Source organism: Achroia grisella, unplaced genomic scaffold (assembly GCF_030625045.1).
Source record: "Achroia grisella isolate CSIRO2021 unplaced genomic scaffold, CSIRO_AGI_Agris_v1 utg1056, whole genome shotgun sequence".
NCBI lineage: Eukaryota > Metazoa > Arthropoda > Insecta > Lepidoptera > Pyralidae > Achroia > Achroia grisella.
The window spans coordinates 1,533,369-1,548,954 of NW_026712564.1; the positions used below are offsets into that span (position 1 = coordinate 1,533,369).

Here is a 15,586-nt window from a genome sequence, read left to right on the forward strand (position 1 = left end):
TTGCTATGATTTTGATATGTCGTGTCGTCAAATCTGACTACGGCAATTTTATGTCGTACTGACTTTCCACTGATCGAAACATCGTTAACTCGCAAGCACAACTAGTATAAAATAAATAAATAAAAATAAAAAATCCTTTTTATTTCTTGCTTATTACAAAGTAATGATGTTAGTAAATTAGAATTATATAGTAAATTATATATATATATTTATTTATTTCTATTTGTTAGTTTCCAATTATTATTTTTGTGGCCCAACCAAAATGAGCATATCAAGTGAACAGAATCCATTAGGATATCGATCTATAAGCAACAATGTGTCAAAACACATTTTACCATTAACAATATGATCAGTGTCACCACATAATTTCTATAAATTTGATGCACTACTGAAGAAATAAGTTATTTCGAACATGCGCAGAAAGTGCTTCGAAACTTGGAGGGAAACAGTCAGTTTCATAAAGTCAATTCAGCGAGTTGATCGTTACATACGTGTGATAATGTAAACTTACTCGTATATATTATAATTACGATATTTTATATTATATAGATAATATAATTTAATTAAATATTTAAATCTATCTGTATAACATATGTAATAAGTATTTGTAAATTTAAATTTCGAATAAATCTTTCGCTTTCCCATTAATTAACAACATTTGTCTTGTGAATTATTATAATTGAATTTAGAACGTCGTTTTATTCAATTCTTAATTCAAATAAATATTAAATTGTAGATTTAAAATTTAAATTATGTTTTCGAATAATATTTGAATATAGAATAGAATTGTTCAAAACTGAATATAATTCTAAAGGTGCGTATACATTGTCGACCGTGGCATTTGAAGACGTACCGCTCGGGTCCGGCGGGGCCGCCGTCCCTTTAACTCGTTCGACGTCGCGCCAGTGCATAGCGTGCCAGTACAAAGCCAAACTGTTCCCAGAGTTACCGGAACCGGCGTCGGCTCCGCCGGTTTTAATTCCCACACCGGTACCGGAATTAGTGTCGGAGCCGATATATAGAGCTCCGGGAGCGTCGAAAATGGCGGCAAATAAACCGGAAAGTGGAATACAGGAAGCGTTGGAGGATAGAGATCCTAATAATCTTAATCAACATGTACAGGTAAGACTTTTTATTCTAAGGCATGTAAACTCAGTGGTTTATTAGTGACTTAGTACTGCTTTTTTCTCATAGTAAAATAGTTTCGGTCCTGCTCAGTTATATTATTTTAGGTGTTTTTTATTAAGTTACATCCTTAACATATATATATATATATATATATATATACATATAACGTAAATCAACCTATATGATAAGAGAAGTATAAACTTTATATGTTTTATTACGAAAATTACGCGAACGCAAGGTTATGAATTTAGGTACAGCAATGTCCTGAAACCAATGGTGTTTTTTGCCAATTATTTCATCCCGGTCAAAAACTTCTAAGATATTCGGTTGTGTTATGGAGCATGAGCTTTACACAATAATTGTAAGTAGCTTTGACGTGGTCTAGTGTTTTGAGTAGTCATGCTCACTAAAATGTCCAGACTTGTGGCGGCGTGGTGGGCCGGGTCATTGGGCTCCCTAAAATATGGTCGAGCGCAGTGATGGCTGGCTCATCCGTCATACTCGTGAACGGGTGCTGCTTGTAGGGACTGGTCTGCTCTAATCACTATGACTGATTTCCTCTTATTAATTGTTTAACCAGTTGGTTATATATTCAATATTTTTTTTATTTGAGTATTTAATTGAATTAGTGCTAATTGGTGGTTTGTATTCACACACTTAAACTTAAAAATGTAAAGTAATAGTAAAATTATTTAAAAGAGCAACACGCAAGTTTCTTGCTCGTTCTTCTTGTGATGAGACAGCTTTCCGAACGAGCGGTAGATTAAAAAAAATGTAATGACTATTCAAAAGTGCTTCAATGTAAATTTATTTGAATAAATGATTTTCTATTCTATTCTATTCTATTCATAGCGAAAGTTGGCTATGGTTCCGAGAGTGGGTTGAGGAGTACCATTGCAAACATGTAAAAAAAATCAGTAACTACCTCCCGGTTCATATTTCTATGAAATAATAGATAAACCTATATTAAATATGAAATATCGTCTAATTTATACTAATATTATAAAGCTGAAGAGTTTGTTTGTTTGGACGCGCTAATCTCAAGAACTACCGGTTCGAATTGGATAATTACTTTGTGTTGGATAGTCCATTTGTTGATGAAGGCTTTATATATATATAATATAACATTACGCTCCGACCAATAGGAGCGGAGCTGCAATGAGAAATATTGCAAAAGGTGGGGAAACGCAGACGAAGTTGCGTAGATCAGCTAGTCTAACTATATATAAATCAAAGATGACTGACATAGTGATCTATCAACGCACAGCCCAAACTACTGGACGGATCGGGCAGAAATTTGGCATGCAGGTAGATGTTATGACGTAGACATCCGCTAAGAAAGGATTTTGATTAATTCTACCCCCAAGGGAATAAAATAGGGGGTGAAAGTTTGTATGAAACTTTGTCAATTTTAAACCGATCGGGCTCAGACTTTGCATGCATAAAGCTACTATGACGTAGGCATCCCTAAGAAAGGATTTTGATAAATTCGATTAATTCTACCCCCAAGGGGATAAAATAGGGGATGAAAGTTTGTATGAAACTTTGTCAATTTTAAACCGATCTGGCTGAGACTTTGCAAGCTTAAAGCTACTATGACGTAGGCATCCCTAAGAAAGGATTTTGATAAATTCCACCTCTAAGGGGATAAAATAACGCGAGCGAAGCCGCGGGCAAAAGCTAGTATATAATAAGATGACTGTAGCGTGCGAACATCTCAATCTTAATAATATTATAAACACGAAGGTTTGTAAGTATGGATGTTTGTTAGTCTTGCACGCAAAAACTACAGAACGGATTTTGATGAAATTTACAGTAATATAGCTTACGCATCAGAATAACATATAGGCTGTATTTTGTTATTGACATTTAAAGGAGGTAAAACCGCGGGTTCAGCTAAAAATAAAATTCTAATCTATACGTATAAATAAAATTGGAGTGTCTGTTTGTAATATTGAAATAACCGTATTTTACTACATGCATATGAATATAAATACGGTACATACACCAAAATAATTTTTTTTACAATTTTTGTCTATCTGTCTGTTTGTTCCGGCTAATCTCTGAAATACCTGGACCGATTTTGATACGACTTTTTTTGCCAGGTAACTGATGTAATGAGTAACATAGGCTACTTTTATTTTAGAAAAATAAAGTTAAATTCCACGCGGACGAAGTCGCGGGTACAGCTAGTAATAATAATAATAATAAAGCCCTTTATTTCCATAACCATCCAGAAGTTTGTACAAATAAAAAAAAAAAATAAAAATAATTTTTTTTTTTCGATCTATTTGTTAGTATTATATTATAATTATAATTATATTATTTGTGGATATGGACCCCTCTTTGAGTGAAGGCCTCCTCCATCTTTTTCCAATATTCTCTCGTCTCGTTTTTTCCTATAGCTAACCAGTCTTTTCCTATATAGTCTACAATATCATCAGCCCACCGTCTTATTGGTCTTCCAACTTTCCTATTTCCCTTTGGTCCTTTCCATTTTGTAGCTTTAATAGTCCATCTACCATCTGTAACACGTGAGATGTGACCTGCCCATTGCCATTTGAGTTGCAGGGCTTGGTTGACTGCGTCGGTTAATTTCGTTTGCAGTCTAATTTTTTCACTTCTTACTTTATGTTTCTTTCTTATTCCCAGTAAACATCTCTCCATTGCTCTTTGTGTTGTTAAAATTTTTTGTGATGTTCTTTTTGTAAACGTCCATGTTTGGCTGGCATATACTAAACAGGGCGAAAGGCATGTATCAAAAACTAATTTCTTCATGTATATGGGGTAGTGTACCTTTGAAAATTTCTTTAAGTGACCAAAATTTTTTCCATGTTATATTACATCTCCTTCCTATTTCTTCGTCGTTATTTAATTTGTTAAATGATACTTGTTTGCCTAAATATATATACTGGTCTACATATTCAATTTTATGTTCTTTTCCTTTGATAGGTATTTCTAGGCTGTTAGTCATTATTTTAGTTTTGTTCGAATTTGTTTCGAGACCTATGCAGGAACTTTCTTGATCAAGCATATCTAGCATGGTCTGCAACTCTTTCGGTGTCTCAGCCAGTACAACTATATCGTCTGCAAATCTGAGATGACTTAGGTAAGAGTTATTTATGTTTATACCTTTACTTTGCCATTTTAATTTCCGAAATATATATTTTCCAATACAGCAATAAACAATTTAGGTGACAAGGGATCGCCTTGTCTGACTCCCCTTTCGATTTTTATTGTATCTCCCCTAGTCTTTAATTTTACTCTACTAGTACTATTTGCATATATATATTTCAGAATATTTATGTATTTTTCATTAATGTCAAACGTTTTCAATGCTGCCCATATAGCGTTGTGACTAATGCTATCAAAGGCCTTATTATAGTCGATAAATGGGTACAGCTAGCAATAAATATAATAACAATGCAATTATTTTTATGCTAAATAGTGACGTGTCAACCCTTAAAATAGAAACGGATTTGGCCACCGGAAACCTATTTACATTTGTAGTCATTTTGTGGAATGAAGTGGAAGCGAAAGGGGACAGAAAGGTCAAACGTCACATACAATTGTTCTGTAGCCTTACATTAATTTTAGCTACATTTATTTGCACAATGTATATTTTACACAAAGAAGCATGTAGTTGGAAAAATTGTGTAGTATACAAATATCTATAAATATATATATATATATATATATACATCACAGAAGACCGAAGAGCTGGCAGCTACCTTGGACAAAGAATTCGTCTAGCTATTCAAAGAGGGAACGCTGCCAGTATCTACGGAACGTTGCCTAAAGGGACCCCTTTTAATAATATATTTTAGTCATTTTATTATATTTTTTAAGCTTTTTAATTTTAGGTTCTTAGTTGTACAATTAAGTTATGTAAGTTTAAATAAATCCTTAAAATAAAGTATATATATATATATATATATATATATATATATACTTACTACTTACTTACTTACTTATGTACGTATGGATGTTTGTTATTCTTTCACGCAAAAACTACGGAACGGATTTTGATGAAACTTTAAAGTAATATAGCTCACGCATCAGAATAATATATAGGCTATAAATTTCATGCGAGTAAAACCGCGGTCACAACTAGTATATTTGTCGAATTTTGCGGAAGTCTGTTTAATTTACTTAATGGATTTATTTTGTTTAATTTCGCGTTAAAATAACGCATAAGCTATATTTTTTATTAAAATTGAACGGGGGGAAACCGCGCGCACAGCTAGTGTAGTATATACAATAAACTACCAGACCAATACAAACAAACACGTGTGTATCGCGCGAGGAATCGATCCCGCGATCATCGGAACTAAGTCGGTGGCGTAACTAGTGGTTAGTGACCACCGAGGCCGACTGACTGAAAATTGTGAAAGGTCAACGTCCGTAATCAGAAAATCTAAATTTTGTGAGCTGCAGACGAGGTAGGTAGGTACTTGAGTCCGTCTATAGTTTTATTGAGCACCCCATTATGAACGCCGCGCCCCTGATGGTCACGCGATGACCAGTTCTCAACCTTTTCTTTTGTTCTTTTAGGGTTCCGTACGTTATATATATAAAGGATATGAAATTGTCTTCAACGAAGTAATAAATTTTAACCTCATTTTTTTTGATTGCGTGGAAAATTCTTCAATAGACGGTCCAATGTTATTGCCGAGCCGATAAGATATTGAAACTTTCAAGAAAAGAGCATATAAAAATTCAAATTCAAAATATCTTTGTTCATATAGGTTTATTACAGACTCTTATGATATGTCAAATCTATAGTCAGTTCGGAATGATTTCGAGATGAGAAGAACTTACAAGAAACTCTTCTTAAAATGCTAATGCACTTGCAATTGTTGGTCTTGCGGGTGCTCATGGACGGCTTCTTGAGCACCCGCTCATGGACGGCGATAATCACTTCCAGGTGACCTGCCAGCTCGTTTGTTCCGTGCTATAAACAAAAATTAGGGGTGACGAGATATTTGGGATTCTTACCCACTAAAAACTATAAGACGGATGTTAACACGACGCGAGGTCGTGTTGTGTATATTATATTGTATATTATGTATATCTTCCTAATATTATAAAAGCGATAGTTTATATGTAGTATGTACAGATGGATGCATGTTTGTTACTCTTTCATGCAAAAACTGCTAATTTTAGGATTTAAATGTAACTCTACAATAGCGTATACATCAGAATAACACAGAGGCCATAAAGTTCAGGCGGGTAAAATAGCGGGTAGAGCTAGTCTAAATATATATAACTCAAAGGTGACTGACGTAGTGATCAACGCACAACCCAAACCACTGGACTGATCGGGCTGAAATTTGGCGTGCAGGTAGATGTTATGACGTAGGCATCTGCTAAGAAAGGATTTTGATTAATTCTACCCCCAAGGGGATAAAATAGGGGATGAAAGTTTGTATGAAACTTTGTCAATTTTAAACTGATCGGGCTAAGACTTTGCATGCATAAAGCTACTACGACGTAGCTATCCCCTAAGAAAGGATTTGGATAAATTCCACGTAAAATAACGCGAGCGAAGCCGCGAGCAAAAGCTAGTATTATATAACCACAAAGCAAATTATAAATACGGAACCCTCAGTACGTGGCTTCAAATCGCGTTATAAAGATTTTATTTCTTAAGGGTTGACGAACGAATTATGAATCATAGGGTCGCGTACGTTGCCTTTGTTTGCAGCCAACTCTTTGTATTACCACAGATAACATAATATTACATACAGATACCCCATCCCATACTAGAAAATGGTTCCTTCCTAACTCGGGCTATTCTTCGGGCTATTTTATTTCGCCACCGTAGCCGCTAGATGTCGCTAGATCTGAAGCAGTTCGGATTACTAGTGGGTGCTTAGTAACAAAGCATGAAAATAGATGGCAGTCAATTCAGTCTACATGACATCTGTTTTGCAAAGATATGTATATAATAGATATGTAGGTAACTGTATCGTGTACCTCATTAGGGACGATTCAAGATTCAATGTAAATGTGTAGGTATAATATCGTTAGCCGACACTCTGCAGATATGGCTTATGTGCCAATGTATATACCTATTATGTTATGGTTTATTTTACATTCCATGCCTATTTTTTTGATATGTTGTAACGCGTCTGCGCTATACGTATAGCCCGATTTTGATACTTTTATACTCGTACGTATCAAAATCGGGCTATATGATTTTTTATTTCAATCGTTATGTGTAAGAGACTGGTTTTAGCTACAATTAATTTACTGGTATATACTTCATGTATTCTACGATGTACCCCTCTTTTCCCTAATGAGAATTCCGCTATATCTTATATATAAATTTTGTATCACAGTGTTAGTTGCCATATTTCTCCCACATTTTGATGAAATTTGATATGTATACTTGCCAGGTCTGAGGTAGGGTTGTTATCTATTTTTTATACCCCTAAGTCATAGGGGTGGCCTACCCCGAAAAAATATTTTTTTGTATTATGGACAATTTTTTATTTATTTATAATATTACATTGAAAATACATACACGCCTAAATTTTCACCCGTCTTTCACCAACCCCTATTTTTAATAGCGATATTCTTACAAATATTATAAATGCTAAAGTAACTCAGTCTGTCTGTTTGTCTCGCTTTCACGCCAAAACTACTGAACTGATTTAATTGAAATTTGGTAGACAGATAATGTAGACCCTGAGAAAGGCTACCTTTTAATGCGAAAAAGTATTGAAAGGGGAAATGAAAGGCTATATGAGGATATCGTAATTTTTAAAGTTAGATCTTGTAAGATTAAGTGAACAGGGTTGGTCTAGGTTTTTCATTATTAGAAATGTTTAACGGGGTAACACGTTATTTAGTGCGAAATTGTGTATATTACAATAAAATTTAACGAGAAAATATTATAATGATGTCACTGGGACACTCATTGCCTTACTACTATATCGTCCGTTAGTCGCGAACTTTCTGGAAACACGAGAGGCGCGCTCCTATTGGTTAGTAGATGAGGTAGACGAGTCTCACGGCGCCGCAGCGTAAGTACTTACTATACATACGTAGTATACATATGGGTGTTACAAATGTTTTTATTACGAGTAATATTACTCTGTTATCTAAGCAAGTAATGTGTGCTTATTTTGAACTTGATAACATTCTGAATTACTCGTATATCTTTCAATATCTTTAGCGGTATAAACCAGGTTATGTACTACTACTAGTATTGTTAGTGAGGGATAAAGTTGATGAACAAAAATAAAACAATATTCGTATTAAAAATATATTCATCTAATATTTTTGGCATTATTTTTAAGTTTCTTCCAAATACAAGGGGTCTGACATGGGGTGTTATGTACCTACATTAAAAGATACTTTTTGAAATGTATGTACCTACATTAAAAGATAATTTTGAAATGTATGAAAGAAATGTATGTACCTACATAAAAAGTTCATTTTTGAAATGTATGAAATGTATGAAAGAAATGTACGTACCTACATTAGAAGATAATTTTTGACATGTATGAAATGTATGTACCTACATTAAAAGATAATTTTTGACATGTATGAAATGTATGAAAGAAATGTGTGTACCTACATTAAAAGATAATTTTTGACATGTATGAAATGTATGAAAGAAATGTATGTACCTACATTAAAATATAATTTTTTAAATGTATGAAAGTAATGTATGTACCTACATTAAAAGATAATTTTTGACATGTATGAAATGTATGTACCTACATAAAAAGTTCATTTTTGAAATGTATGAAATGTATGAAAGAAATGTATGTACCTACATAAAAAGTTCATTTTTGAAATGTATGAAATGTATGAAATGTATGAAAGAAAGTGTGTACCTACATTAAAATATAATTTTTGAAATGTATGAGATGTATGAAAGAAATATATGTACCTACAAGTTCATTTTTGAAATGTATGAAATGTATGAAAGAAATGTATGTATGTACCTACATTAGAAGATAATTTTTGACATGTATGAAATGTATGTACCTACATTAAAATATAATTTTTTAAATGTATGAGATGTATGAAAGAAATGTATGTACCTACATAAAAAGTTCATTTTTGAAATGTATGAAAGAAATGTATGTACCTACATTAAAAGATAATTTTTGACATGCATGAAATGTGTACCTACATTAAAAGATAATTTTTGACATGTATGAAATGTATGTACCTACATTAAAATATAATTTTTGAAATGTATGCACCGTACAATAACAATACACGTTAAACATCATACCACAGAGTCATACGCAAGTTAAAAACAAACTGCTATGATATATTAATGAGAAAGGAAAATCAACTTTATGGTATTCGAGTTAGGGTCGATTTCTCTCTTTTTTTAAATACTATTTTAATCTTACCAGTTGCCAGTATTCGAAGACAGCTACGATTCGTACTCGATATTTTAAATTATTATGTAATCGATTATTCAGTACAAATGTAAATAACCAACGACACTAATAATGTACTACTATATTCCGTTCTTTGAAACGGAACACTGCTATAATACATAATAATGAAAATTTACTGTTCACAACGACTCATTAAAAGCATCATCGAATAATGCGCTGTAATAAAATCCTGTTATCGATTATTCAAAAAAATCGATAATACATGTATTTATTTTTAATATGACAACACTTCATACATAAGTATTATTGGAAATAGTATTACTTGCTTGTTCGGCTATTTTTAATTTACTTAAAAATTTTTTATATGTTTAATTTACAATAATAATATATTAAGTGCTTATTATTGGAAAATATAAAAAAGACATTTAATTAGGCCGATACAAATGACGACAATGCCATCTATGAAAGCATTTTGAAAACATTGAGCCCCATATTAGCACTGATTAAAGTGTAATTAAGTACTGGAAAATAACAAAATGAGTAAATATATGAAAATTACTTTTCTAAACGCATTATTTCATTTTAACATGTATATATAACTTTTTAAAAATTGATTAAACATTTTTGAAAACACAGTTTTGTTTTTTAAAACGTTTGCAAAACTATGAAGAATTCCATCGATACCAATTACGCCATCTATATGCAACTTTTAGCAATAATAATGGCTACTTCCTCATTGAGTGCCACTGGTATTACTCTTTATTGACAACCATGTCATAAGTACATTAAGTATGACGGCCTCTGTGGTCTTGTGGTTAAGAACCACTTTACTTCTGATGGTCGCAAGTTCGATTCACGCAGTACACACATTTGTATTCAAGATTGTTTGTTGGGATGGGTGTTCTCTATGTATATAATCTGAAGCATTAAAGTTTTAATAAAGAAATAAGAAATATCAATGACCATGTATTATTTTCAGTAATCTAGGAATAGTTCTTTTGAACGCGCCGCGTTAAATATAGCTATGGCTACGAGGATATACTATATTATTATTAACTATATATATATGTATATATATATATATTCTCGATCGACGAGGATAAGTAGTACTTTATCCTTAATACTATATGTTTTTAAATAATATTTATCATAGTATTAGTAACAATTTCTTAAAATTGTATGTTTATTATTAACTACATTTATAAATACATTAATTATATTGAATGACACCCAAATATAGGACATTTACTGATAAGAAAAGTTTCATATTACATACAGAAGCGTATAGCGTGTCTTGGTAGGGCCTATATAAAAAGATTGCAGGCCCTTACGAAGGGTATAAATTTCTCACAAAAGAAAAAAAATTGCATAAAATTAAAGGAAATATTTATTCATCCTAATCTGTAATTTGTCCAAAATTTTTAAAAACAATTCAAATAAAGTATACGCTCTCCTTGCCTTTTTTTCGGGAAACTGAGTTATTAAATCATTTATAATGCTTCTTATTAGTTCGTTTCATTTGTGAAAAAAAAAATTTAGGAAGTATATTTTTGCTTATGCACGTTGGGGGAGCCTGAGGCCCGATGGTCCCGTATAATTGATACGGTAGATACCTATTGCGGTTTCTGGTTGCGGATCACAAATATTGTCATTGTGCGGGAACTGAACATCGTACATCGATTGTAAAGCAGTAGGTAGTGAATATGATCATTTAGACATATATTGAAATTCATACAAAAAAATACATAATTTTAATAATATTATATTATACCTATATAGATAAATTATTCACCTATGTCAAGACTAATATAAATAACAGGCAAGTATTTTAGTCTGTCTGACCTTTTCACTAAACATCTGAATGAAGTTTAATGAAATATGTCATATCACAAAGATAGAGACCAAATCATATCTCAAAAAGCAGACAAAGTCGCAGGTAATAACAAGTAAACAACTACTACCCTTGCTCAATCATCAATGACCCATTTCAAATGCACACCGTGAAACTTAATATTACTCCCCATTTCCCTATTTCCGGGGAGAAATAGCAGCGACCTATTGCCCTGACTATTTCGACTCCAACGTTCATAGCATGCATGTAACAATCAAATATTTGTTCAAGTATAATTTGATCGCTGGACGTAGACTTATTGTTTGTGTAGTTTTGTAAGGCAATTTTGTATGTACGCTGAAACGGTTTTCCTATTGTGAAATGTTTTCAGGAGCTATTCAGGTCAGTTGTAATTGAGCAGCAGTGACGGTAGAGTTTCGTGTTTGTTGATAGGCACAGTCCATAATCCAATGAGAATGAATGGATGTAAAAAACGTATACATACAATACGTGAAGCCAAAATGTTGTACCTCTTTTTAAGACTGCGCGGACTGAGAAGTGTAAAGATTCGCACACTTATAAATGAATAAATAAAAAAAATCTTTACTTTGTCTATGAATCACTATTATTATTATTATATAGTATAAAAAAGTCGTAATAATTAATTTTTAAAGGTAAATTTTTCTTGGTCATTTTTCTTGTCATGAGTCTTCGTTCTACATAGAAATGGTTTGTTTTTTGATAATTTAAGAGCCACTCTCCTGTCGGTGAACGTCTTGGCACTTTCCAGGATCTTCCAACATCCTCTTTAAATGTTGACACGACTTCAATTTTGTCTGTGCTGTTTGGTAGAAGAAAAAACATGTTAATTCGAAAGTTTCTTTTTATTTGTTCATTTCAGGCTACTAGAGTCATTTTATAAATACCTTATAGATTATTAATAATAATCTCAGGACAATTCACACAGCGCCATCTAGACCCAAGTAAAGTTTTGAGGTAAACTTCGTGTTATGGATACTAGATAACTGATACAAGTACATAGTTTTTATTTATACATAGAAAACACCCAGACTGGCTCAACAAATCATACTCATGAATACAAATGTTTGTGTCGAGGAATCGAACCCGCGACCATAGGAAGTAAGGCGGTGTGTTAAACCGCTAGACTATCGAGGCCGTCATAGAAAATTATTCGAATAAAGAATTTTCATATTATAAGACAAATATTTTGAAATTGTCTCTGCGGTCACTGCACTGACGACGGCGATCTGCCATTATGTTTAAGTTTATTCAAATAAAGAATGTGAATTTTTGAATTTCTTTTCTATTCTATTATTTATATTTCTATTGCAGATAGTCTGGGATGACATCATCGGAGAGCCGGAGGGTGCGCGCAGCCCCGAGTGCGCGTGGCGTTTAAGCAACGTATGCTTCCAATACGCGCGCAACTGGTGCTACATGTGCCTGGCTGTCATCCTAGCACCACCCTGCGCATTGCTGCTGGGCTGCGGATTCGCATGTCTCGCCTTTGAGGTTAGTTTTAGATTGTTTGGGCTATTGTCAGGTGCATGAACCTGTAGCACTGCGACCTACATAGATCTATTGTGCTCGCCCTTTTCAAAGTTTGCTACCTAGACCCATCAGGGACAAGAATTGATGTAAAAAAGAAGTGAAATTATGGTTTTTATCTCCTCCTTGAGATTAGCTACTATCTATACAATTTGTTACTTATAGATATACCTAATAATTTTAGTGAGAAGGCGGTAAACAGTAGCTATATGAATTGTAAGAATTGTAGATTTTGTAAATGTAAATATGCATGAATAATTGTAATTTATTTAGTAAGACAACTTAAAAACGTAGTGAATATTTACTCATTGAGATAAATGGCAGCAAATAGCGGGAAAGGTTAAAAACTCATTTAATTAATATTAAAAAAAATATATTTAATAAATTCTTGCGAGTTCCATTTTTAAATATTTAATACAAGTTACTTAATCTAAAGAAATGCTTATCTCTAAAAGATATTTATCCCTTTGTTTCATTTACAGCAAATCTGGTGTACAGCACCATGTCTCCGTTGCGTGAAGATCTACTGCGCATCACTGCGCACGATGGTCGCGTCCTGCATGGCAGCTACGCTGGTACCCACAGCCGAGGCTATCGGCCATATTTGCCGCCATGTTCGAGTGAACTTCCGAAAAGACGCGCCAGAAGAAAAAGATCTCCTAGTCATTTAGTGAGAAATTAAACAATTCACCCTAATTACAATAGCAACTAAACACTATATTCGTCACATTTTGACATATAGAGTTATTAATTAGTTAGAAAAGAACGTATATAGAAATATCATTTCGTAATTAACCAGGTTAGCGCTAGTTTATATAACCTCTACTACCTTTGCAATGAATTGATATTAATATATGCGGTCTCTTCTAACTCATTAGTAACTGCATAAGTAAAAATATATCGACTATATTTGGTGTAGTTGTTTTAACCAGAATTCTATGCTAGTTCTTGTTCTTAGAAATAAATTTATTACTACAAATTGTTTCTATTAACTTTTTAAGAACTGATTAAAGTGTTTTTAATTCGTTAATAAATACATAATTATTATATATGTACCTGTACCATAATGTGCCTTTTAGGGTGAGTCGTGAATTACCAGACCTACGTGCTTCGTTGGTATTCTGTTCTGGAGTGTAATGTAATATGTTATGAAGTGATATGAGATGTAACATTACATTGCTATAATGCTTGTAATGTTAGGTACATTACAAGCATGATAGCAATGTAATGTGTAAATAGCAATTTAATAAAAATGTAATTTTCGCTACCAATTAAATAAAAAGTTTTTAAATTAATTAATTAATCATTATAAAATTCGTATTAAAATATATTATTATAGTTATTTATTATTATCGTACCTGTTAAGTACAATTTGTCTAAAATAAATATTCTCTGATTATTAAATCTGATAGTTTATTTTTTTCAGACATACCTATTACTATTTTTACGTAATTTAATATTTTAATCATCATATACCTATATTCTTCTCTTGTTACTGTAAAGCAGGTGCAGCAATGTAAGTATCAATTCTAGGTATACAATAATTCTTACATCAATAATGAAATAAATAGGCTAATCCACGGGTTCAAGTACAAAAACTTAAACGTGGCAGATAAATACATTAGTCATATATACATATATATTGAATAAATATGTTACTTCTATTATATTACACAATTAAGTCTTTCAATCAACGTTTTTACGAAATTTTATCCTTATATATTTTTTCTTCTATTTACTACACATACTTATAATTCATCCATTTAACTCACTCTTCATTTTATATATTTAAATTCATCACGAATGCTATTTCTTTTTTTCAAGTGGCTCCACTGAAAATCAGCGCTGTAGTGACACGCTGCGGCATCAGCTGAGTGCCGCAGCGTGTCACTACAGGGCCTTTCAGCTCATAGCGAAATATTACTTTTTGAGTTTTCTTTTTTATTCTGTTCTATGATGCTAAATAAATGATTATTATTATTAATAATAATAATAATAAAAGTAATATGCAACCTAGTCGAAACGTCGAGAGAGGTAAATACCTTTATTTACCATAAAATTATTCGTGTTAAGACCCGAATAATATAAATATTGTATAATTAAAGTAAGTTATATTTAACTAACTTTCCGGTGATAGTAACACCGATAACAAACCAAATTTATGTAGAGAAAGATTACTCTAGGGGTGTCTACATAAATAACGTCACGTCCTAAGAAAAACATCGTCACAACAATATAGACATTTGACTACGTGTCTGGCCACACCATTTGGCGTTACATTTGTAGTAATATATATTTATTTTTATTAAATGGAATAGATTTTATCTTAACAGAAGGTTGAACTGGAAAAGTAGAACATTTCACCTCTTCGATATTTATCGCCATGTACTGCCCTACTAACCTATGGTGTAACACGCTATAGGCTTGTCACCCACTAGTTATGATGAGTAATTACTGGGAAACACGATTAAAAAATATTACAAGGCTATTATATTAAAAAAAATCAATTGTAACTAATTTATTATAAAAACAATACAAACCTTATATGTACTATGTTGTTGATTATTAACAAAACTATACCTAAATATACTTTAATGATTCAGTCGTAGTACATTGTAGTCCATTTTATAATACGTGACTTGGCACTGTATTTTTTAAACACAAAAACGTTACTAAACCATAGGAT

The 15,586-nt window shown here is 32.4% G+C and overlaps 1 protein-coding gene across 1 annotated transcript; it reads left to right on the top strand.

The window, feature by feature from the left end:
• Positions 1 to 786: 786 nt before the first annotated feature.
• LOC131847271 (caveolin-3-like) lies at positions 787 to 14,160 on the top strand. Its single transcript, XM_059196841.1, has 3 exons — positions 787 to 1,122; positions 12,685 to 12,864; positions 13,383 to 14,160. Exons 1-3 carry the CDS (start codon positions 1,042 to 1,044, stop codon positions 13,569 to 13,571), a joined length of 450 nt encoding a protein of 149 aa, XP_059052824.1. The 5' UTR covers positions 787 to 1,041; the 3' UTR covers positions 13,572 to 14,160.
• The last annotated feature ends 1,426 nt before the right edge of the window (positions 14,161 to 15,586 follow it).